General features: G+C 49.4%; 1 protein-coding gene and 1 long non-coding RNA gene across 19 annotated transcripts in view; one reads left to right on the forward strand and one right to left on the reverse strand.

The window, feature by feature from the left end:
* The window catches only part of LOC140899366 (uncharacterized), a 66,952-nt gene extending 58,453 nt beyond the window's left edge, over window positions 1-8,499 (reverse strand). For 8 of the 18 annotated variants that reach the window (XM_073314794.1, XM_073314793.1, XM_073314791.1 and 5 more), the window contains exon 1: window positions 5,330-5,993. In XM_073314794.1, the coding sequence (XP_073170895.1) occupies window positions 5,330-5,546 (217 nt within the window). In that variant the 5' untranslated portion in view covers window positions 5,547-5,993. The other 10 variants (XM_073314797.1, XM_073314799.2, XM_073314798.2 and 7 more) reach the window with 7 other exon arrangements.
* A 27-nt stretch (window positions 8,500-8,526) lies between these two features.
* LOC140899369 (uncharacterized) lies at window positions 8,527-12,955 on the forward strand. The gene is made up of 2 exons (XR_012155301.1): window positions 8,527-8,890; window positions 9,294-12,955. It is a non-coding gene; the product is annotated as an uncharacterized LOC140899369 (long non-coding RNA).
* Window positions 12,956-24,912: the final 11,957 nt, after the last annotated feature.

Consider the following 24,912-nt stretch of genomic DNA (forward strand, 5'->3'; position numbering starts at 1 on the left):
ATCATAGTATTGTGTGCAGGTTTGTTGCCTTGAGACTGAAAAGGTGGGTCTGAGACAACATTAGAGGGATTGAGCATTCAGCAGCTGAAGACCTGCATTAAACCGCAGACCAATCAGAACACAGAGTTGGGCAAAAAAAAAAAAGGAAATAATAATTTAACACTCAGACACACAGACAAGGGTGGTGCTGCGGGGGGCTAGTGGGAGCTATAGCCACCCCAAAATTTGCCTGAACTCCCCGCTCGTAGCCACCCCTTTCAGCACAAAGGTCAAACAATACTCAGAAATAAGGATGCCTCATATGGCATTGCCACCCTTACTTATGCAGTTGTGTGCTCCTACTGGCAGCAAAGTTGCCTTCATAGCTGGGTGACCAGCTGGCAGCCGCTGCTCTCTGGCCCCCCAGCTCAGAAGGCAACGCCTGCTGCCAGCAGAGGCCCAGAAGTAAGGGTGGCAATGGGGCACTAAGTATACTGTGAAAAGTGATATGGACAAAGTTTCTTCCCCCCCCCCCTCCACACCCCATTATTTAACAGTAACTATTTAAAAAAATACCTTTTGGACTTACAACATTATTTCTATACAAATGTGTTTTAGTCTTAATTTATAAACAATGAGAACAGATATTAATTTAAAACAATATGGTAATAAATTTAGCATTTAAAATAGCATTCAACATAAGAAAATGTGTTTTTAATTTATAAGGAGGGAGGTCACACTCAGAGGCTTGCTGTCTGAAAGGGGTTGCCAATACAAAAAGTTTGAGAACCACTGCTCTATGGGCATGCAGGGTATGGTTAGTGGCTTACATTTGAGATTATTTAAGCAAGAAGTTTCCGACATTCCTCCCCCAGAGATCCCCCCAAAAAGAACATTTTTATACAACTCCCTTGCTCTTACAACATTTTACACACACCTAGGCGGAAACCGTGCTTCTAATGGTTCCCGGACTAATCTCATTTCCTTGGCATTTATCTCAGCTAGTACAAGGAAACCTCCTATAGGGCCAAGGTTACAACTGTTATGGGAACCAAATACACAGGTATTTTGCCTAGTTCCAAGACACTTACTGTGGAACTCTCTCCCCAGATATTTGAGATAATACTGACCTACATAACTGAATAACACTGTGATTATACCCAGTTCCATAGGTTAGTTGCACAGATTGGGGTGTGCTGTTGTTCACCATTTCAGACTGGACATTTCAAACCCCTCCTGGTTCCTTGGTAGCATAACCCATAACTAGGAGAATTCTCTCCAGTTGACTGAGCTGCATTTGAACATTCCCCATGTCATCATGGAGGGGTGACGAGAAACCATAAATAAAAGAAGAAATGACTATTGAAGCAAACCGTCATTTGTCTCAAAGTCCTCAATAAATCTGAACTACATTCTGTCAAAGCAAACTAATATTCAATTATGTGACCAAACAACCTTTAGGAAAGAGAGAAAAATCTACATCTCAGAGAGATAGAAGACATTTTCTGTTTCAGATAGAATGAGATTCTAGAGCAAGTTACATCTGAGGACTCAGAATCAGGACCACAGATTCTCCCATTGCATTGTCCTCTAATCCACTGAAATCTGCTTCACTCACTGCTATCTGATTATTATTGAGTTGTGTTATTTGCAAATGTTTTACCATCATGATAATATTTTCTCTAGACTAGGGAATGCGGAGTAGATTGGGACATGTCAAGGGAAAATATATGAGCTAACCCAGAGTAGTATACTGGAGGCACGTCAGTATAGAGAATATAGCTGTGCTTCTATATCTGGATAGCTCAATGGAGCTAGCTAACTATAAAAACATGCTAACGGAGACCAGGCCCCAGTAGATTTTACCACAGTAAAGCTAACTGATGTAATTTCTGTTTTCCCCACCTGGGGCTGACGTGCTGTGACGTTCGGTACCTCGTGGGAACACCCTACACCCCCATGTTCATCCTTATAAAATGATTGTGTGGTATCCAATGCAAAATTTGTCATGTTGGGTGTTTTGTGAAGGCTCATGATGCACTGAGCATTGCTGTTACAGTGATGTTATAGTAATTGTTGTTGCAGTAATGTATACAGTTATGAGGCTGAAAATGCATCCTCATGGCTTAAAATAAGACCAGGCAAAAACACTCTAAGAGCAAAGGGGCAGTTCACACCTCATCAATGCATGTATGGGACAAACCCAGCACAGCCTCACAGGAATAAAGGACGCTGGCCTATGCAGTAACAAAAGGATCTGTTGGACTCTCGAGTGAGTCACCCCCTTTCCTTTGGTCAGTTTGGGACTGCGATGAGGTAATGCTCATCTGACTCTGAAGGGGGGGAAGGGGCAAAGCCAAGAGGGAAGAAAGAACATGGTAAGAGGGAGAGACGTTTGCCATGCTCTCTCTCTCTTCCACGTACATCTACAGACACCACACCAAGAGACTTAAGCGCTGATCAAAGGGGACAGCCTGGCTGAAGAGCAACCAGCCAGCCTGTGGTGAGACGCATCGAAGTTTGTAAGGGCACTGGAAGTGTTACAATCAGCTTAGAATGTGTTTTGCTTTTATTTCATTTGACCAAATCTGACCTGGTCACGAAATACGAGGAGGATACAAGACGGGAAGCCTCCTGATTCATACTGAGAAAGTAGTGCGGAAATAGATGAAGGGAATTTGGATGCAGGCCTCTGAAATGAGCAGGAGTCAGGCTAACTCTAGCTTTAATAACGCGAGATTTGTAGAAGCGGGGATAGTGAGAAGCGAGTGGAAAATAACTGTGAAAGAGGCTGCTGTGACCTTGTATTAGATAAGAATAGAATGCAGACTATAAGAGAAATGGTAAGAAAAATAAGATATCATGAAGGAATATGTATAAACAATATGCAGTTGTTGCTTATTATTGTCTGTAATAATGGTATAAATACTTGCTCAAATTGTTTATCTGGGAGAGACCTGCCTAGGTGGGGGAAACCCTGTGTCCTAGTGCACTCTCTCCCTCTGTGCAATTGCTTGAGATAATAAACTGTATCTGACTTGCTGCACCCAACCGGAGAGTGAGAACTGTGTTCTTCTCCGACAGTAGGGCAATCAGCTAGTTATTTTAGGTGCATGTACATGAACGCAAGAAGCCTGGGAAACAAACAGGAAAAATTGGAAGTCCTGGCACAATCAAGGAACTATGACATGACTGGAATAACAGAAACTTGGTGGGGCAGTTCACATGACTGGAGCACTGTTATGGATGGGTATAAACTGTTTAGGAAGGACAGGTACAGGAGGAAAGGTGGAGGAGTTGCATTGTATGTAAGAGAGTGGTATGATTGCTCAAAGCTCCAGTTTGAAACTGCAGAAAAGCCTGTTGAGAGTCTTTGGGTTAAGTTTAGAGGCAAGAGCAACAAGGGTGATGCCGTGGTGGGCATGTGCTATAGACCACCAGATCAGAAGGATGAGGTAGACAAGGCTTTCTTTGGACAACTAACTGAAGTTTCCAGATCACAAGCCCTGATTCTAATGGGGGACTTCAATCACCCTGACATCTGCTGGGAGAGCAATACAGCAATCCAGGAAGTTTTTGGAGAGTGTTGGGGAGAACTTTCTGGTACAAGTGCTGGATGAAGTGACTAGGGGCCGTGCTCCTCTTGACCTGCTACTTACAAACAGGGAAGAATTGGTAGGGAAAATAGAAGTGGGTGGCAACCTAAGCAGCAGTGACCATGAGATGGTTGAGTTCAGGATCCTGACAAAAGGAAGAAAGGAGAGTAGCAAAATACGGACCCTGGACCTCAGAAAAGCAGACTTTGACTCCCTTAGGGAGCTGATGGGCTGGATCCCCCGGGAAGCTAATATGAGGGGGCAAGGAGTCCAGGAGAGCTGGCGGTATTTTAATGTTCTCTGAGCTTGTGACGTTGCAGGGAGGGGAGAGTGTTGACCTGGGAATGTGGGGATGGGATACCTGAGAGCCTGTAACCTGAGCCAGGAGGGGGTTGGGCCCAGGTGACATGGGAAACTGGACAAAGGCTGGAGGAGGAGCTGGGGGGAGGCTGGGTGGGACGCTGGAGGGTTTTTCTTTCAGTTTGGCGTGGGCTAGGGAAGAGGGGAGAGCCCCAGAGTGGGGGGTCTAAGCTCTCTACCCCCCACAAGGAGCCCTGACTAAGGAGTCCTGTTCATGCCTACAAGCTCGGGGCTGGATTGTGTTCCTTGTCATCTCTAATAAACCTGCTGTTCTACTGGCTGGCTGAGAGTCACGGTGAACGTGAATCGCAGGAAACAAGGGTACAGGACCCTGACTCCCCCACGCTTCATAACAGAGCTCATGCAGTCCTCCCGCACTGAAAGAGCTCAGCAAAATGCATGGAGGCAAGCAATGTCAGAGTTCAGAAAAGCACAAAATGAACACGAGGACAGGAGGGACGCACAAGATGAGAGGTGGTGGGATGCAATGCTGAGGCTACTAGAGGATCAAACTGATATGCTCCTGCATATGGTTGAGCTGCAGGAAAGGCAGCAGGAGCACAGACCGTCGCTGCAGCCCCTGTGTAACCACCTGCCCTCCTCCCCAAGTTCCATAGCCTCCTCACCCAGATGCCCAAGAACACGGGGGGGAAGGGGGTGAGACGGGGCACGCTCCAGGCAAACAAATCTACTTCTATAAATTCAACCTAATTCCGTAGTGTAGTCATACCCTTAGTGCAAGGCTAATAGGGTGGCAACATTGTAAAAGTCTGAGATGGACTGTGTGCAGTAGGCTCAGTGTTTGAGTGAAGGCTAGGGGTAGATAGCCAGTGATGAGCTGCCAAAAGCTGATGAACCGGTTCCTTCAGTCGCTCCGGGTCTTCGGCAGCAGATCCTTCAGTGCCGCTGAAGACCGGAGCGAGTTAGGGACCCGCCGCTGAAGTACCGCCAAAGACCCAGAGCACCACTGGGTGAGCAAAAATTAAAAAGGGGAGCCTCCTCAGATGACAGCTCAGGCGGCCCGGACAGGATGTGGCCTGCGGGCCGGAGTTTGCCCACCCCTTTAACGACCGGTTCTAAACCGGCTTCAAAATTTAACAACCAGTTCACACGAATCGGTGCGAACCAGCTCCAGCTCACCACTGTAGATAGCTTCTGTTCCCTGCACTGGACCTAACCCCAAGTTTTGCGTTAGCAAAGAGAAGGTGTTAAACTTTGTGCTATACCACACTTGTGCTCTGTTCCCAAAGTATTCTGTAGCCACCAGGGTAATGTTTGTCATTGGCCAGTTGGGGTGTTGCTGAAACAGGGCACAGTTGAGTTGCATTGTGAGATGTCATGAACCTTAACTCCTCATTTCCCCTTCTAATACCTGGGGGAACAGTAATCCTTACCCAGCGAGGTCACAGTCTCATAGTTCTCCAGTATTACATCTCTGTAGAGGATTTTCTGACCCAGGTCCAGAAGAGCCCATTCTTCCTTGGTGAAATACACAGCCACCTCCTCAAAGGTCACCAGCCCCTGAAAAAGCAAGAGCCTCCTGACAACCCCATTGTTCAGAGGGGAGGAGGGCCAATCACATAGAAGATCTGGGAGACAGGCTGTCAGCATAGTCCTGCCCCCATCCCATCAGAGCAGCTAGGAGGCATCAGGGTGAGGGGAGAAAGACAGAGCCCTGCACCCCTCCCAGCAGAGAGAGGGGGCAGGGGTCTTCACATTCATCACTCACCTATTAGCCAGAGGCTGATACAGGAGATGGAGCCCCCAGCAGGAACAAGGGACATCTCTCTGGTGAGAATCAGAACACTCTCCCCATGGCCAGCAGGCAGGATGGGGTATCTTCCCTGGGCCTTACTGGTGGGTTCCCCTTTAAATCTCACAGGGGCCTCTGGCTAATAGGTTCAGGCTCCAGTACTGGAGTCTAGTTAAAGTTTTCTCAGCCCACTCCAGGCTGTTTGCTTCCTGTTTGTCAAATCAGGAAATTCCCACCCACAGACTCCATGCATTTGTTGCTGGGATCTAGGTCTCACAGTAAACAAACCCCAACAGGTTTGTCATCACACTGCCCCCCTTCATTTCTCCACCCTGAGTATTTCCTAACCCCTCCCACCTTCAAACTAACCCCCCCAGAAATGCCAACCTCCTCTGTATTTACTGCCCTCCTCCCTCCAACAGCAACCCACCAGCAACTCCCTGATAATCCCTACCTCAACTGGCTCCACTGCAGCCATTTCCCTTTCCTGGTCCCTGGAAGGATGGAAAAACCTGGCAGAAAACATGGATATTGCGCTGCAGCCTGTTAGGGCAAAAAGGACAATTGGGGACACGTCAGAACAGGAAATAATTTCACAGCACAACTCCCCGCAGGCTCTTTCTCTGCACACTGATGTTCTAGACTGTCCTGCGTGTAACAGAAAAATTCAAAACTAGGGCTGTCAGTTAATCACAGTTAACTTTTGCAATTTGTTTCAGTTAACTGCGATTAATCAGAGTTTTAATCGCACTGTTAAACAATACCAATTTAAATTTATTGGAAATATTTTTGGATGTTTTTCTACATTTTCAAATATATTGATTTCTATTACAACACAGAATACAAAGTGTACAGTGCTCACTTTATATTATTTTTTCTTACAAATATTTGTACTGTAGAAAAGATAAAATACTGTAATGTGATCGCTTTATCGTGAAAGTGCAACTTACAAATGTAGATTTTCTGTTGTTACATAAATGCACTCAAAAACACAACAGTGTAAAAATTTAGCGCTACAAGTCCACTCAGTCCTACTTCTTGTTCAGCCAATCGCTAAGACAAACAAGTTTGTTTACATTTACCGGCGATAATGCTGCCCGCTTCTTACATACAATGTCACCTGAAAGTGAGAACAGGCATTCACATGGCCCTTTTGTAGCCAGCACTGCAAAATATTTATGTGCCAGCTATGCTAATATCCATATTCCCCTTCATGCTTCAGCCATCATTCCAGAGGACATGTCTCCATGATGACGATGATCGTTAAAAAATAATGCGTTAATGAAATTTGAGACTGAAGATCTTGAGGGAGACCATTATGTCTCCTGCTCCATGGTTTTATCTGCATTCTGCCATATATTTCATTTTATAGCAGTCTCGGATGATGACCCAGCATATGTTGCTCATTTTAAGAACACTTATACTACGGAGTTGATAAAATGCAAAGAAGGTACTAATGTGAGATTTCTAAAGATAGCTACAGCACTTGACCAAGGTGTAAGAATCTGAAGTGCCGTCCGAAATCTGAGAAGGCCGAGGTGTGGAACATATGGTCAGAAGTTCTAAAGGAGCAACACTGATGCAGACGCTACAGAACCTGAACTGCTAGACAAGAAAATCAACCTTCTGATGGCAGCATACAACTCAGATGATGGAAATGAACATACATCAGTCCGCACTGCTTTGGATTGTTATGGAGCAGTACCCATCATCAGCATGGAAGCATGTCCCTGACTGGCCTGGCCTCTGAATGCCAGAAACTGGAAGCCCCCCCCCCCCCGCCCTTTTGGGAAGATGTGTCTCAGGGCTTTGCAAGCTGCTGCACCCATTAAAACCCATCCCAGTTGGGAAATGACTCAGGGCAACAATTTCCTATATAAACAAAGAAAGTTTGCTGCACATCAAATGGGTGGGAAAATATCCCAAATCTGAGATTTTAAATTGAACTAGAGAGAAAAGGGGAGAAATCAACACGGATTTTACATCCATTGGTGACAATCAGAAACAGAAATCAGAGAAAAAGGGGGTAAAACCTGAAAAGGAAAACAGAGAAAGGGTCAACAATTCCTCCGTCAGCACCGCCCCTTCATGGCTGAATTGCCGCCCTCACACCTGAAAGGAAACGTCCTTTCTTTGACTCCTGTCCCTGGGCGCTGGGCGGCTGGGGTGCAGGGGGAGCAGGAAGTGCCCCAGGAAGCTGATTTGAGGCTAGCACAGGGCACCCCAGGAGCGAAGCCAAACCAGCCCCTAGGCTCAGCGATGGGGGAGGGGAGGGGGACCAGGCGTCTGTCCCGATTTTTAGTTTTGTCCCTTGGACGCCGTTTGTCCCGGTATTGCCGCACTGGCCGCTCCGGCGGCTTTTTTCTTTTGCGTCCCGATATTTGGTCCGTCTCACCGGGTAACCCGAGGGGAGGCGAGGCGAGGCGAGGGGAGCACGTTACAAACTGGTGCCAGGGGAGGCAGGTCACGGGGAGGGGGAAGAAGCAGCCCGGGCCAGGTCCATGTGTGGGCAAGGGGAGGGTCGGACCGGGGGGGCAGGACGCGGGCGGGGCAGGTGGGACCCCGGGACTGAGGCTCCCCCCGCCCAGCGAGCAGCCCCTGCCCCCGCCCCCGGGCTCCCCACAGCGCAGACTGCCCGGGACCAGGCTCCAGTTCGCCTTAGAAAGCGGAAGGAACCCGGGAGGCTTCGGGGGGGCGGGTCTGAGAGGCGCCGGCTGCGGGAGAGGCGCGGAGCCAGGCCCTTACCTGAGCTAGAGAAGGCGGAAGCGCCCCCCAGGGCAGCCTGGGAGATGTAGTTCCTGAGTCTCTTGGGAGCGGAAGTGACGTTGGGCGGGGGAATGACGAGCAGGGCTGAGAGTTCGTGAGGGCCGTTGGAGCCTCTCCCAGGCCCGGGGAAGAGTTTTGTATCGCTTGAGAGCTTGTCTCCCCCGCCCACAGACGCTGGTCTCGTGAAAGATGGGCTCCGGGCATGCGCAAATGCGGGGGAGTCCCGCATGCGCAGATGGCGGGGGGGAGGGAAGAGTCCCGCATGCGCAGATGGCGGGGAAGGGAGAATCCTACAACCGCCGAGGAAGAAGTCACAGAACTCATTTCTCAGAGCACCTGGGGCTCCCCCAGGAATCCCCCCTCAGTCTTTAGGCTCAGGCAGCCCCGCCTGGGGGCTGGGAGGCAGGAGTCTGGGACAACAAAGGAAGGACTAAGGGTACGTCAACAGGACAAAGTTATTTCAAAATTATTCTATTTGAATTTTCGGAAGCTATTTTATACATTCGGTCTCCTGTGTCCCCACTGAAGCATGTGAATTTGGCGGATTGCGTCCACAGGCTAGCATTGAATGTCAGAGCGGTGCACCGTGGGTAGCTATCCCACAGTTCCCGCAGACCCCGCCGCCCACTGGAATTCTGGATTAAGCTCCCAGTGCATGATGGGCCAAAAACATTCTCACGGGTGTTTCTGGGTGTGTGTCATCACAAAGCTGTGGCAGACAATTGTTTCATGCCTTTTTGGCGTGCAGACACCATACTGCTTTCAGCAGATGGTGCACCGCTGCTCTGCTACTATGAATCCACCTCTCATTTCCTCTCATCTTCCTATGTAATCTCTAGTATCTACTCGTTCTCTTCCTCATCGAACGCTTCCGCTGCCAACTCTGCTCGGCCATCGTGAAGCGAGCAGCACAGCTTCCGCCGCCAACTCTGCTCTCCCGCTATCGTGGTGCTTCCAAGCTTCTCTATGTTGTCTGTCCTGGGCTCCCACCTCCGTGAAAGCCACAGAAGACAACCATTTTCAGCCTTTGTTTGGCTACCGTGAACCAAACAGCACAGCTTCCGCTGCCACTCTGCTCTCCTACATTTCGTGCCCTTTTTCCAGGATTACCCGTGCAGGTGCCATAGTCGTGGAGCCCGATCCGATCTCCGCTGCAGTTTTGACCATTGTAAATACCTCATGCATTATCCAGCAGTATGTGCAGTACCTACAAAACCGGGCGAGGAAGCGACGACAGCGCGATTACTATACTGATGAGGACATGGACACAGACGGCACAGCATGTGGCGACTGGGAGATCATGGGCCAGGTTCATGCCGTGGAACGCTGATTCTGGGCCCAGGAAACAAGCACAGACTGTTGGGACTGCATAGTGTTGCACGTATGGGATGATTTCCAGTGGCTGAGAAATGCGTAGGACCACTTTCATGGAACTTTGTGACTTGCTGTCCCCTGCCCTGAAGTGCAAATACACCAAAATGAGATCAGCCCTCACAGTTGAGAAGTGAGTGGCCATAGCTCTGTGGAAGCTTGCAACGCCTGGCAGCTCCTGGTCAGTCGGGAGTCAGTTTGGAGTGGGGAAATCTACTGTGCTGCAAGTAACCAACGCAATCATTGACCAGCTGCTATCAAGGGTAGTGACTTTGGGAAATGTGCAGACCACTGTGGATGGCTTTAATGAGCTGGGGTTCCCTAACTGTGGCGGGGCAATAGACAGAACGCATATCCCTATTTTGGGACTGGACCACCTTGGCAGCCAGTACATAAACCGCAAGGGGTACTTTTCCATGGTGCTGCAAGCACTGGTGGATCACAAGGGACGTTTCACCAACATCAATGTGGGATGGCCGGGAAAGGTGCATGATGCTCGTATCTTCAGAAACTCTGGTCTGTTTGAACAGCTGCAGGAAGGAACTTACTTCCCAGACCAGAAAATTATTGTTGGGGATGTTGAAATGCCTATAGTTATCCTCTGGGACCCAGCCTACCCCTTAATGCCAAGGCTCATGAAGCTCTACACAGGTATCCTGGACAGTAGTAAGGAGCAGTTCAACTATATTTTAAAGAATCCTTATTGAGGTTACAGGGACAAACCATCCTGATGTGTAGAAAGGATAGTAAATATGGCAGGCGACCAGCTTGGCTTAACATTGAAATCCTTGCTGCTCTTAAATACAAAAAAGAAGCTTACAAGAAGTGGAAGATTGGACAAATGACCAGGGATGAGTATAAAAATATTGCTCGGGTTTGCAGGAGTGAAATCAGGAAGGCCAAATCACACCTGGAGTTGCAGCTAGCAAGAGATGTTAAGAACAACAAGAAGGGTTTCTTCAGGTATGTTAGGAACAAGAAGAAAGTCAAGGAAAGTGTGGGCGCCTTACTGAATGAGGGAGGCAATCTAGTGACAGAGGATGTGGAAAAAGCTAATGTACTCAATACTTTTTTTGCCTCTGTCTTCGTGAACAAGGTCAGCTCCCAGACTACTGCAGAGAGCAGCACAGCATGGGGAAGAGGTGACAAGCCCCCCGTGGAGAAAGAAGTGGTTCTGGACTATTTAGAAAAGCTGGACGACCACAAGTCCATGGGGTCGGATGTGTTGCATCAGAGAGTGCTAAAGGAGTTGGTGGATGTGATTGCAGAGCCATTGGCCACTATCTTTGAAAACTCATGGCCATCAGGGGAAGTCCCAGATGACTGGAAAAAGGCTAATGTAGTGCCCATCTTTTAAAAAGGGAAGAAGGAGGATCCTGGGAACTACAGGCCAGTCAGCCTCACCTCAGTCCCTGGAAAAATCATGGAGCAGGTCCTCAAAGAATCAATCCTGAAGCACTTAGAGGGGAGGAAAGTGTTCAGGAACAGTCAGCATGGATTCACCAAGGGCAAGTCATACCTGACTAATCTAATTGCCTTCTATGACAAGTTAACTGGCTCTGTGGATGAAGGGAAAGCAGTGGACGTGTTGTTCCTTGACTTTAGCAAAGCTTTTGACACGGTCTCCCACAGTATTCTTGTCAGCAAGTTAAAGAAGTATGGGCTGGATGAATGGACTATAAGGTGGATAGAAAGCTGGCTAGATTGTGAGGCTCAACGGGTAGTGATCAATGGCTCCATGTCTAGTTGGCAGCCAGTATCAAGTGGAGTGGCCCACGGGTCGGTCCTGGGGCCGGTTTTGTTCAGTATCTTCATAAATGATCTGGAGGAGGGTGTGGATTGCACTCTCAGCAAGTTAGCAGATGACACTAAACTGGTGGAGTGGTAGATACGCTGGAGGGTAGGGATAGGATACAGAGGCACCTAGACAAATTGGAGGATTGGGCCAAAAGAAATCTGATGAGGTTCAACAAGGACAAGTGCAGAATCCTGCACTTAGGATGGAAGAATCCCATGCACTGCTACAGACTAGGGACCGAATGGCTCGGCAGCAGTTCTGCAGAAAAGGACCTAGGGGTTACAGTGGATGAGAAGCTGGATATGAGTCAACAGTGTGCTGTTGTTTCCAAGAAGGCCAATGGCATTTTGGGGTGTATAAGTAGGGGCATTGCCAGCAGATCGAGGGACGTGATCATTCCCCTCTATTCGACATTGGTGAGGCCTCATCTGGAGTACTGTGTCCAGTTTTGGGCCCCACACTACAAGAAGGATGTGGAAAAATTGGAAAGAGTCCAGTGGAGGTCAACAAAAATGATTAGGGGACTGGAACACATGTCTTATGAGGAGAGGCTGAGGGAACTGGGGATGTTTAGTCTTCAGAAGAGAAGAATGAGGGGGATTTGATGGCTGCTTTCAACTACCTGAAAGGGGGTTCCAAAGAGGATGGCTCTAGACTGTTCTCAGTGGTAGCAGATGACAGAACAAGGAGTAATGGTCTCAAGCTGCAGTGGGGGAGGTTTAGGTTGGATATTAGGAAAAACTTTTTCACTAGGAGGGTGGTGAAACACTGGAATGCGTTACCTAGGGAGGTGGTGGAATCTCCTTCCCTAGAAGTTTTTAAGGTCAGGCTTGACAAAGCCCTTGCTGGGATGATTTAGTCAGGGATCAGTCCTGCTTTGAGTAGGGGGTTGGACTAGATGACCTCCTGAGGTCCCTTCCAACCCTAATATTCTATGATTCTATAGTCTGAGCAAGTGCAGAATGGTGGTAGAATGTTTGATTGGATGTTTGAAAGCGTGCTGGCGCAGTTTACTGACTCGGTTAGATCTCAGCACAACCAGTATTCCAGTTGTAACTGCTGCTTGATGTGTGCTCCACAATATCTGTGAGAGTAAGGGGGAGACGTTTATGGCAGGGTTGGGAGGCTGAGGCAACTCGCCTGGCAGACAGTTTTGCACAGCCAGACAACAGGGCGATTAGAAGAGTGCAGCAGGGCACGCTGCACATCAGAGAAGCTTTGAAAGCCAGTTTCATGACTGGCCAGGGTACAGTGTGAGAGTTGTGTTTGTTTCTCTTAAAGTTACCCACCCCTATATATAGGAAAGGAAATAAAGTCACAATCATTTAAAAATCATTCTTTATTATTTGTTGCACAAAACATTGAGAGAAATGAGATGGGGGAGGGGGGCATTAGGTTGGGGGGTGGAGGAGGAGGAGGAGGAAGAGGGAAGGACAAGTCCAGAAATCAAATCAAAATTTAGGATACGCCAGCTTTCTGCTGTTTGTGCAATCCTGTGGGGTTGACTGTGTGGGTCCCCGTAGCCTCCCGCCCCGTGTTCTTGGGCGTCTGGGTGAGGAGGCTATGGAACTTGGGGAGGAGGGAGGGTGGTTATTCAGGGGCTGCAGCAGCAGTCTGTGGTCTTGCTGCCTTTCCTGCATTAGATCCACCATACAGCAGAGCATGTCAGTTTGCTCCCCCATGAGCTTGACCATGGCATCCTGCCTGCTCTCATCGCGCACGTCCCTCCTCTCTTCATATTCATGTAACGCTTTACGTGACTCCACAGTTGTTTGCCTCCACGCATTCAACTGGGCCCTATCAGTGCGGGAGGTCTGCATGAGCTCGGCAGACATGTCGTCCCAAGTTCGTTTTTTCTGCCTTCTGATCTGGACCAGCCTCTGGGATGGAGTAGATAGAGGCCGCATTGAAACATTTTCACCTGCTGCAGGAGGAGAAAAAGGGAGGGTAGTAGTTTAAAAGATACATTTTAGAGAACAAAGGGGACACTGTTTCTCAGTGAAACAGGCAATTCATAGTACACAGCACATGTTCTTTCCATACAAGGTCGCATATTGCCTCTTATACTGAAGTGCCTGCCACTTTGGTGTGAGTAAGCCATCACATGCAGCCGGGCAAAAGAATTCAGCTTGCAGGCAGCCATGGTAAGCCCTAGGGGCATGCGAGGTTCTGCTTCTTCCGCATTCATTTCAATGCTTTCAAACTGCTGGGCCCCCTTTCCCATAGCAAGAAATTACTGGTGGGTTTGCCATATAAAGGGAGGGCCTGCGGGCTCTCTGGGATGTTTGCTTCACACAACACCCGCCCACACAGACACACACTGCGTGGCGCCGATGAGGCTCTGAGCAGGGATGAGCACTTTAAACTAAACGGAACAGCCCAGCGTGGCTTTCCCCCACCCCGTACCACGTGGCTCCGATCAAGCTTTCACTCACCAGAAGTGCCTTCTCCAAGGTCATGGTCCGGGAGCATGCCTTGGGAGTGGGGAAGGCTATTGGCTCCAGCGTTAAGAATAGTTTCTGGCTGGGGGGGAAACGGATTCCCCACTTGCCGCCTGTGCACAGTCCTCCTCCTCCTCTTCATCCTCCAAAAACTCATCCTCCTCGCTCCGTGCTCCTCCCCCCTTGCAGGTGTCCACGGACAGTGATGGAGTAGTGGTGTCATCACCCCACATAACTGCATGCAGCTCACAGTAGAAGCGGCATGTATGGGGCTGTGACCCAGAGCGCCCGTTCGCCTCCCTGGCTTTTTGGTACGCTTGCCTGAGCACCTTGATTTGTATATGACACTGCTCTGTGTCCCTGGAGTAGCCTCTTTCTGTCATGGCCCTGGAGACTTTAGCATACGTATTTGTGTTTCTTTTTGTGGAGTTTAGTTCTGCCATAACAGATTCGTCTCCCCAACATGCGATGAGATCCAATACCTCGCGTTCGGACCATGCTGGAGCTTGTTTGTGAATCCGGAACTGCGTGGTCTCTTGAGATGGTGGGCTCTGCATGGTCACCTGTGATGGAGGACTGTGCTGATGGTCACTTGTGCTGATGGTGACCAAACAGGAAATTCAAAAGTTCCTGTGGCTTTTACTGCCTACCTGACTAGTGCATCAGAGTTGAGAGTGTTGTCCACAGTGGTCACAAGGGAGCATTCTGGGATAGCTCCCGGAGGCCAATAACGTTGAATTTCATCCACGGTACCTGTAACCCAGAACTGTGATCTCAATTTTAGTGCTACTCCACTTGCCTAGGTGGAGTACAGAAATCGGAGTAAAGAGCCCTTTAAACCGAAAAAACTGGTTTGGTCATGTGGACAGAATCAGTTTTATTTTGAAGTAACTCGGCTAATTCTGAAATAACCGCCTACTGTAGACCAGGCCTTAGTGTGATCAGGTCCTGGGTGAGTGCCACGCTGCTGCCTCCGTTGTGATGTGGGGGCCCAGGCTGAGCAGAAGAGGTCTATGCTGGGAGAGACCTTCATTAACCCCCCCTGTGCCCAGCCTGGGGGACCTTCTCCAGTTCGAGCTAACCTGGGGTACAGTCCCGGGCTCTGCCCGCCTCCGCTGTGGAGCTGGAGCCTCCAGGTAATGGAGAGAGACCTGGGGGAAGGTGCTGAGGATGGGCAGGGAACTAACTATGCACCAGTGTCAATGAGAACATGGGATCTCGCAGCTGCTGGGATCTGCTCCCTGGGGTGACAACCAATGCCCCGCCTGGCCCTGCCAGGTTCTGTCTGCCTTGGGGCACAACTGGGAGATTCAGGGATGGAGGGAACCAGCCCCCACTGGATTTTCTGTGTGTGGCTGGGCAGGAGGGTGGAGGGAGACCTGGGAAAAGGGGCAGATGGAAAAATTTCTGTACAGCCAGGAAATTGCAGGGAGAGGAGAAGAGCAGGTGACCCCTGAGGAGTGGGGAGAGAAAGGGGGGGAATGAGATCCCCTCTGATTTACCGCTGCCCTCTCCCATGGTGATACCATTCTCTCCAGTCCTTCCCCGTTTCTCTCTAGATAACAAAGATCAAAATCAATGGTGATCCCCCCACCTTCTTTCAAATTCCTGAGAAGTTCTTTGTTCTCCTCCACTGATTGTACCCCATTTTCTCTCCACTTCTCTAATGTCCAGTTCAAATCTCAGATTTGTGGTGTTCCCTGCATTTTTACCTACAGTGAATTGTACTTATTTAGATGGGAAATCGTTCCCCTGAGTGACTTCTGAAATGGGAAGAGGGTTAATGGGCAGAGTCTGGGAGAGCACTGAGACGCAGATTCCTCTGGGCTGGGCTGGGGTGGCCACTCTCTGTTGGCAACAGGGCATGGAAAGGCACAGAAAGGGAAGGGAGGAGCAAGCATTCCCCATGGAGACTGCCCAGTCCCAGGTTTCTCAGTCCCAGCCCCCTCCTGCGATGGATGTGTGACTCCCATGCTGCAACTGGGGAAACTGAGGCCCGGGGGCAGTCAGAGCCACAGGGCTCCATTGGAGCCACCACGCCCTGCAGAGCCTTGGCTTTCACAGGCTGCAGAAGCTCCAGGCCTCGGTGGTTCGGCCTGAGGTTGCCTGGGGCTACTGTGAGCCTGCGCCCATTGCTGGGAGAGGGGGAACTTACCCATGTGTGACCAACGCAATGGCGCTGCCTAGGGCTGCTGAGAGCCTGCGCCCACAGCTGGGGTGGGGGAGAGATGCAGCAAATGCATCAATGTATGAGCCCAGCTCCCCTGGAGGGGCCGAAGCTCCAGGGCTACACAATCCCCTCAGTGGGCTGGAACAGCTCTCACCACTAGAGGTTAGTGTGATAAGAGCTGCTGTGAGTCCCAGCCCCCTACCCCACCTCCAGTACTGCCCCCATCTCTATTACAGGGTTGCTGGAGTGGGGGCACCGGCGGGGCAGGGAGTGAAGCTGGCTGGACCAACCTGGCTGGATGGGGCAGGGAGGGGCCCCTGCACTCCACCCAGGTGCTGTGTTTTATTGAGAGCGAGACCAGAGGGGAACCTGGCCAGGCCAGATACCCACTGTCAGGGGACATTCTTTATAGACCCAGGCATCCTGGCTCTCAGGCCTGCCCCTGCCCTCACCGCTCGAACCACCAGACCCACTCCCCTCCCAGAGCCAGGGACATAAACCAGGAGTCCTGATTCCCAACACCCCTCCTCCCACACTGCTTTAATCACCACACCCCACTTCCCTCCTGGACCCAAGGAAAGAACCTAGGAGTCCTGGCTCCCAGTCCCACCCCTGTAACTCAGTAGACCTCCCCCTCCCCTCCCAGAGCCTGGGACAGGCTCCCAGCCTGCTCTATCAGTGGGACCCCTGCCCCTTTGTGCAGTTCGGGATGCTGGCTGGGACAGTGTGAGAAAAGTGCTCAATGTCAGCCCCTGGGGGCCTAGTTTTGCCAACGGGAGGTGGGGGAGTGGCTGCGGGGTATGGCCAGACTCCCCTCCCCATCCCACCCCCGTGCAGCAGGGTTTGTATGTGCAGGCCCCATCCCTCGGCAGTGGGAGTGTCATGACAGCCAGCCCCAAAGCCCTGAGCCCCAGGCAAAGCAGGGCTCTGCCTGGTACCCCATTTGTCAAATAGGAGTCACAGCTCTAACTCACGTGGGGAGCGAGTCAGCTGCAGGCCCCAGCCCTGGCAGGGGAGTGGGGTCTATGGTTAGAGCAGATGGGCTGGGATCCAGGACTCCTGGGTTCTGTCCCCAGCTCTGGGTGTGGGGATCCAGAAGGTTAGAACAGTGGGGCTGGGAGACAGGACTAATCCCTATCTACCATGTCATCTTGGCTGCCTCTCTAGGCCTCATTTTCTACTCCTTCCCTTTATCTGTTCACACTGTGAGCTCTTTAGGCAGGACCTGTCTCTTGCTGTGTCTGGGCAGCGCCTGGCACAACAGGACCCCCTGATCTCAGCCGGGCAGGGCCTGACTCTTGCTGCGTGTTGGGGCAGTGCCCAACTCAAACAGAGTCAATTAGGACAGTTGCCTTGGCATATGCAGGTTCCAGGTCGATCCCCAGGAAACCGCCCCAACAAAGCCCTGCAGCACCCTGCAAATCAAACAATTCCCCTGGGCACGGCCAAGACACCACTGGCCAAAGAGCCAACGGGACCGCACTCTCATTGCCAAGCCTGCTAATTCCCCTCAGCCCAATCATGGCCTGGCCAGTTAAAACATCCTCTCACCAGAGGGTGCTTAAAATGGCCAGAGAACCGAGTGTGGGGGCTCTAGCATCCTCCGGGTGCAGTAGCTTTCGTCCAACAGGCCCAGACCTTCCCAGGCATTTCAGTGCCTCACTGCCACTGATTTCCAGGAATGACGGTGGATCAATATTAATAGACCTTGCCAAAAATGACCTTGAGCGGATCACTGCAGACTACGTGGCTCTGGAAAGAAGGATAAAGGAGTTTGAGGCGCAAGTGGTCTTCTCGTCCATCCTCCTCGTGGAAGGAAAAGGCCTGGGTAGAGACCGTCGAATCGTGGAAGTCAACGAATGGCTACGTAGGTGGTGTTGGAGTGAAGGCTTTGGATTCTTTGACCATGGGATGGTGTTCCAAGAAGGAGGAGTGCTAGGCAGAGACGGGCTCCACCTAACGAAGAGAGGGAAGAGCACCTTCGCAAGCAGGCTGCCTAACCTAGTGAGGAGGGCTTTAAACTAGGTTCACCGGGGGAAGGAGATGTGACAAAGCTCTGTCCCTGCCTCTGTGGGTCCCATGTTTCCTGGCAGATTTCACTAGCCTCAGAGGCTTACTGTGACCCTGCACGTAACACTTCTCTCTCTAGAGACAAGGGTCACAGTCTACTGAACCATTTTCATCATAAGCCAGCGAGGGAGGTGAGGAGAAGTTATCCTTCCTTGCACAGTCTCTGTTGTCTCCCAGTCTCAGTGATTAATCAGGGGGTAAAGGTGGAGGCAGGGAGCTCGGGCCCACCCTCTACTCTGGGCTCCAGCCCAGGGACCCTAATAGTATCAGCTATGGTAGCTGACCTTTTAGAAACATGACATGTACAATTCCCTGGGCTAATTTCCCTATAGCAGCCCTCAATTCCTCAAGCTCCACTTCATCCTTACCTCAGGGCCTCCTTCCTTGTGCCTGATATGGTGTGTACTGCTCAGCCTCTCCAACAGCACAACTTCCTCCCACAGCTCCTGGCACGCACACCCACCTGACTAACTGGGAGGCTTTTAACTAGTTTCAGCCAGCCCCTGATTGGCTTCAGGTGTCCCAATCAACCTAGCCTTCTCCCTGCCTTCTGGAAAGTTCTTAATTGGCCCCAGGTGTCTTAATTGACCTGCAGCAGCTGCCATTTCACTTATCCTGGTACCAGGGATTTGTTTAGCCTGGAGTTAATATATCTATCTTCCACTACTTTTCTATAGCCGTCTGGCCTTCCCCCGTACCAGAGACCAAAGCCCTGAGGTAAGTGGGGAAGTGGGATACTGGGAGGAACCACAAACAGGAGGGTGTGAGAAAGGAGGGCTCCTGCCTCATACTGAGAAAGAGGGGCGATCAGTGAGTTATCTCAAGTGCCTATACACAAATGCAAGAAGCCTGGGAAACAAGCAGGGAGAACTGGTAGTCCTGGCACAGTCAAGGAATTATGATGTGATTGGAATAACAGAGACTTGGTGAGATAACTCACATGACTGGAGTACTGTCATGGATGGGTATAAACTGTTCAGGAAGGACAGGCAGGGCAGAAAAGGTGGGGGAGTTGCATTGTATGTAAGGGAACAGTATGACTGCTCAGAGCTCAAGTATGAAACTGCAGCAAAACCTGAGAGTCTCTGGATTAAGTTTAGAAGTGTGAGCAACAAGGGTGATGTCGTGGTGGGAGTCTGCTATAGACCACTGGACCAGGGGGATGAGGTGGACGAGGCTTTCTTCCGGCAACTCACGGAAGTTACTAGATTGCAGGTTCTCATGGGAGGCTTCAATCACCCTGATATCTGCTGGGAGAGCAATACAGCGGGGCACAGACAATCCAGGAAGTTTTTGGAAAGTGTAGGGGACAATTTCCTGGTGCAAGTGCTGGAGGAACCAACTAGGGGCAGAGCTCTTCTTGACCTGCTGCTCACAAACGGGGAAGAATTAGTAGGGGAAGCAAAAGTGGATGGGAACCTGGGAGGCAGTGACCATGAGATGGTTGAGTTCAGGATCCTGACACAGGGAAGAAAGGAGAGCAGCAGAATACGGACCCTGGACTTCAGAAAAGCAGACTTTGACTCCCTCAGGGAACTGATGGGCAGAATCCCCTGGGAGAATAACATGAGGGGGAAAGGAGTCCAGGAGAGCTGGCTGTATTTTAAAGAATCCTTATTGCGGTTACAGGGACAAACCATCAGCATCTGTAGAAAGAATAGTAAATATGGCAGGCTACCAGCTTGGCTTAACAGTGAAATCTTTGCTAATCTTAAACACAAAAAAGAAGCTTACAAGAAGTGTAAGATTAGACAAATGACCAGGGAAGAGTATAAAAATATTGCTTGGGGATGCAGGAGTGAAATCAGGAAAGCCAAATCACACCTGGAGTGTTAAGAGTAACAAGAAGGGTTTCTTCAGGTATGTTAGCAACAAGAAGAAAGCCAAGGAAAGTGTGGGCCCCTTACTGAATGAGGCAGGCAACTTAGTGACAGAGGATGTGGGAAAAGCTAATGTATTCAATGCTTTTTTTGCCTCTGTCTTCACGAACAAGGTCAGCTCCCAGACTGCTGCACTTGGCAGCACAGCATGAGGAGGAGGAGACCAGCCGTCTGTGGAGAAAGAAGTGGTTCGGGACTATTTAGAAAAGCTGGACGACCACAAGTCCATGGAGCCGTACACTGTAACCCCTAGGTTCTTTTCTGCAGAACTGTTGCCTAGCAATTCAGTCCCTAGTCTGTAGCGGTGCATGGGATTCTTCCATCCTAAGTGAAGAACTCTGCACTTGTCCTTGTTGAACCTCATCAGTTTTCTTTTGGCCGAATCCTCCAATTTGTCTAGGGCCCTCTGTATCCTATCCCTACTCTCCAGCGTATCTACCTTTCCTCCCAGTTTAGTGTCAATTGCAAACTTGCTGAGGGTATGTCTACACTACGAAATTCGGTCGAATTTATAGAACTCGAGTTTTTAGAAATCGTTTTTAAATAGTCAATTGTATGTGTCCCCACACAAAATGCTCTAAGTGCATTAACTCGGCAGAGTGCTTCCACAGTACCAAGGCTAGCGTCGACTTCCGGAGTGTTGCACTGTGGATAGCTATCCCACAGTTCCCGCAGTCTCCGCTGCTCATTGGAATTCTGGGTTGAAATCCTAATGCCTGATGGGGCAAAAAACATTGTCGCGGGTGGTTCTGGATACAAGTCATCAGGCCCTCCTTCTCTCCCTCCCTCTGTGAAAGCAACGGCAGAGAATCATTTCGTGCCTTTTTTCCTGAGTTACCTGTGCAGACGCCATACCACGGCAAGCATGGAGCCCGCTCAGATCACTTTGGCAATTAGGAGCACATTAAACACCACATGCATTATACAGCAGTATATGCAGCACCAGAACCTGGCAAAGCGATACCGGGCAAGTAGGCGACGTCAGCGCGGTGACGAGAGTGATGAGGACATGGACACAGACTTCTCTCAAAGCATGGGCCCTGGCAATGTAGACATCATGGTGCTAATGGGGCAGGTTCATGCCATGGAATGCCGATTCTGGGCCCGGGAAACAAGCACAGACTGGTGGGACCGCATAGTGTTGCAGGTCTGGGACGATTCCCAGTGGCTGCGAAACTTTCGCATGCATAAGGGCACTTTCGTGGAACTTTGTGACTTGCTTTCCCCTGCCCTGAAGCGCATGAATACCAAGATGAGAGCAGCCCTCACAGTTGAAAAGCAAGTGGCTATAGCCCTGTGGAAGCATGCAACACCAGACAGCTACCGGTCAGTTGGAATCAGTTTGGAGTGGGCAAATCTACTGTGAGGGCTGCTGTGATGCAAGTAGCCAACGCAATCAAAGATCTGCTGATATCAAGGGTAGTGACCCTGGGAAATGTGCAGGTCATAGTGGATGGCTTTGCTGCAATGGGATTCCTTAACTGTGGTGGGGCCATAGACGGAACCCATATCCCTATCTTGGCACCGGACCACCAGGCCGGCGAGTAAATAAACTGCAAGGGGTACTTTTCAATAGTGCTGCAAGCACTGGTGGATCACAAGGGACGTTTCACCAACATCAACGTGGGATGGCCGGGAAAGGTACATGACGGTCGCATCTTCAGGAACTCTGGTCTGTTTCAAAAGCTGCAGGAAGGGACTTTATTCCCAGACCAGAAAATAACCGTTGGGGATGTTGAAATGCCTATAGCTATCCTTGGGGCCTAGCCTACCCCTTAATGCCATGGCTCATGAAGCCGTACACAGGCAGCCTGGACAGTAGTCAGGAGCTGTTCAACTACAGGCTGAGCAAGTGCAGAATGGTGGTAGAATGTGCATTTGGATGTTTAAAGGCGCGCTGGTGCAGTTTACTGACTTGCTTAGACCTCAGCAAAGCCAATATTCCCACTGTTATTACTGCTTGCTGTGTGCTCCACAATATCTGTGAGAGTAAGGGGGGGGCGTTTATGGTGGGGTGGGAGGTTGAGGCAAATTGCCTGGCCACTGGTTATGCGCAGCCTGACACCAGGGTGGTTAGAAGAGCACAGGAGGGTGCGGTACGCATCAGAGAAGCTTTGAAGACCAGTTTCATGACTGGGCAGGCTACGGTGTGAAAGTTCTGTTTGTTTCTCCTTGATGAAACCCCCTGCCTCTTGGTTCACTCTACTTCCCTGTAAGCTAAGCACCCTCCCCTCCTCTCTTCGATCACCACTTGCAGAGGCAATAAAGTCATTGTTGCTTCACATTCATGCATTCTTTATTAATTCATCACACAAATAAGGGGTCTTTCATGCGGGTCCCCAAATCTGTACCCCAAAGTTCAGAGTGGAAAGAAAACCCTAACACACCTAACTGGTGTGGATGGGACTCTGCTGATTGTGAACCTCCCATAGCTTCCATTTGATTGGCCCTGCGCCCCTGTGAATCGTGGGGCTGTCAGTGGGCAGTAAGTACTGAGTGTTGGACTCTTGCTCTTGCAGGAGCCAGTGGCCTTTGAGGAGGTGGCTGTGTATTTCACCAGGGAAGAGTGGGCTCTCCTGGATGGCATGCAGGAGAACTATGAGAATGTGACCTCGCTGGGTAAGGATTTCTGTCCCCTCCGTTATTAGAAGGGGAAATGAAGAGCTGAGGTTCACATCACCCCACAGTGCAACCTCAACTCTGCCCTCTTTCAGCAACATCCCAACATGCCAGTGACACACATACTAGCACTCCCCCTCCCCTGCTAGAGAACGCTTTGGGAACAGAGCACAGGAGCAGGATAACACAAAGTCTAAGGTCTTCTCTTTGCTAAGGCAAAACTTGGGTTTAGGTCTAGCATAAAGAACAGAAGTTGCCTACGCCTGGCCACCACTCAAACACTGAGCGTACTGCACACAAACCAGCTCAGACTTGCAAAATGTTGCCACCCCTTTATCCCTCTCCCTCAAGGATTACTTCTGAGTCATTGCCTTCACTTACCCCCTCACTGAACCCTGTAAACAACTGATGTATGCCACCAGAGTGCTGACAATCACCATGGCAAGAACACACCCTTGTGCATTGTTACTGACACAACCTGCAACACAGCACTGAAATGAGGCATACACGGTTCTTCAAGGTTCACATGCACCTCTCTTCATACCACAATCATAGCTCTGCCAAGCTGCTCCAACTAATCCCTCCACCATTCAGTTACAGCTACACCTGACACAGTGCACACAGCTGGGGGGCATGCAGATAAATGCTGGCATTCCAATCTGTGGAACACAACACAAACAATGACATGTTCTCTTAGTCCTTTCTCATAGATATTATTGATTAAAAGGCCAGGAGGAACTATTAGGACATGTAATCAGACCTCCTGTACAACAAGCCATAAAATTTCATCTAATTACTGCTCTACAGAGCTGAATACCTTGTGTTGGACTAAATCAGCTCCCAGAAAGGCATCCAGCCTTGACATGAAGGTTTCAGGAGATGGAAAATCCTCCACTTCCCTTGATAGTTTGTTTACCTTTGCACCACCCTGACTGAATTGTTCCCAGTGGTGACTGCCAGCTCTGGGATTAGAGGGGCAAAGTTAAGATTGTGTTGTAGAGGTGTGTGGTGGGATTCAGCTCTTCATTTCCTGGTTTTCAGAGGTTGGTTTAGCCACTGTCCAGGTGGTGAAAGGCATGAGGCAGCTGTTGCATGTCTGAGTTAATGACTCAAGATTATTGAAATAACAGGTTCAATTTTATAATCTTACATTAAATAATTCCATCAGAGATTTGTACACCACTATACAGAAAGCAATAGATACTAGGGCTGTCAATCACAGTTAACTCAAGCAATTAACTCAAAACAAATTAACTGGATTAAAAAAATTAGTCATGATTAATCCAGTTTTAATCACATTGTTAATAATAGAATAGCAATTTAAATTTATTATAAATATTTTTGGATGTTTTTCTACATTTTCAAATATATTTATTTCAGTTACAACACAGAATACAAAGTGTCCAGTGCACTTTATATTATTATTTTTTATTACAAATATTTGTGCTGTAAAAAAGATAAACAAAATAAATAGTATTTTTCAATTCATCTCATATAAGTACTGTGGTGCGATTTCTTTATCGGGAAAGTGCAGTTAGCAAATGTAGGGTTTTTTTGTTACATAACTGTTTTGTTTTTGAGTGCAATGTAAAACTTTAGAGCCGACAAGCCCACTCAGTCCTACTTCTTGTTCAGCCAATCACTAAGACAAACAAGTTTTTTACATTTATGGGACATAATGCTGCCCGCTTCTTATTTACAGTGTCACCTGAAAATCAGAACAGGTGTTTACATGGCACTTTTGTAGCTGGCGGCGTTGCAAGGTATTTGTGTGCTAGATATACTAAACATTTGTATGCCCCTTCATGCTTCGGCCACCATTCCAGAGGACATGATTCCATGCTGATGAGGGGTTCGGCTCAGTAATGAGCCCTAATAGATACATTACCACCCTTTGTTGTCAGACTAAAAGCTGAATCTATCTCTCTCTCCTGTATATGGAAGGGATGGACAGTTTTCATTCCCCCACCTAAATTCCATATCAGTATAATTATGTAGAGTTTTGGATGCATAGTAGATACAATTATTGAACAGGTTCACTTATTGGTCAAGGGCGGGTGTTCTGAGCCTTTGAATTCAGATGTACTCTTTGTTGAAGATAAAGGTTGT

This window comes from Lepidochelys kempii, chromosome 16 (genome assembly GCF_965140285.1).
Source record: "Lepidochelys kempii isolate rLepKem1 chromosome 16, rLepKem1.hap1, whole genome shotgun sequence".
In the NCBI taxonomy this organism is placed as follows: Eukaryota; Metazoa; Chordata; order Testudines; family Cheloniidae; genus Lepidochelys; species Lepidochelys kempii.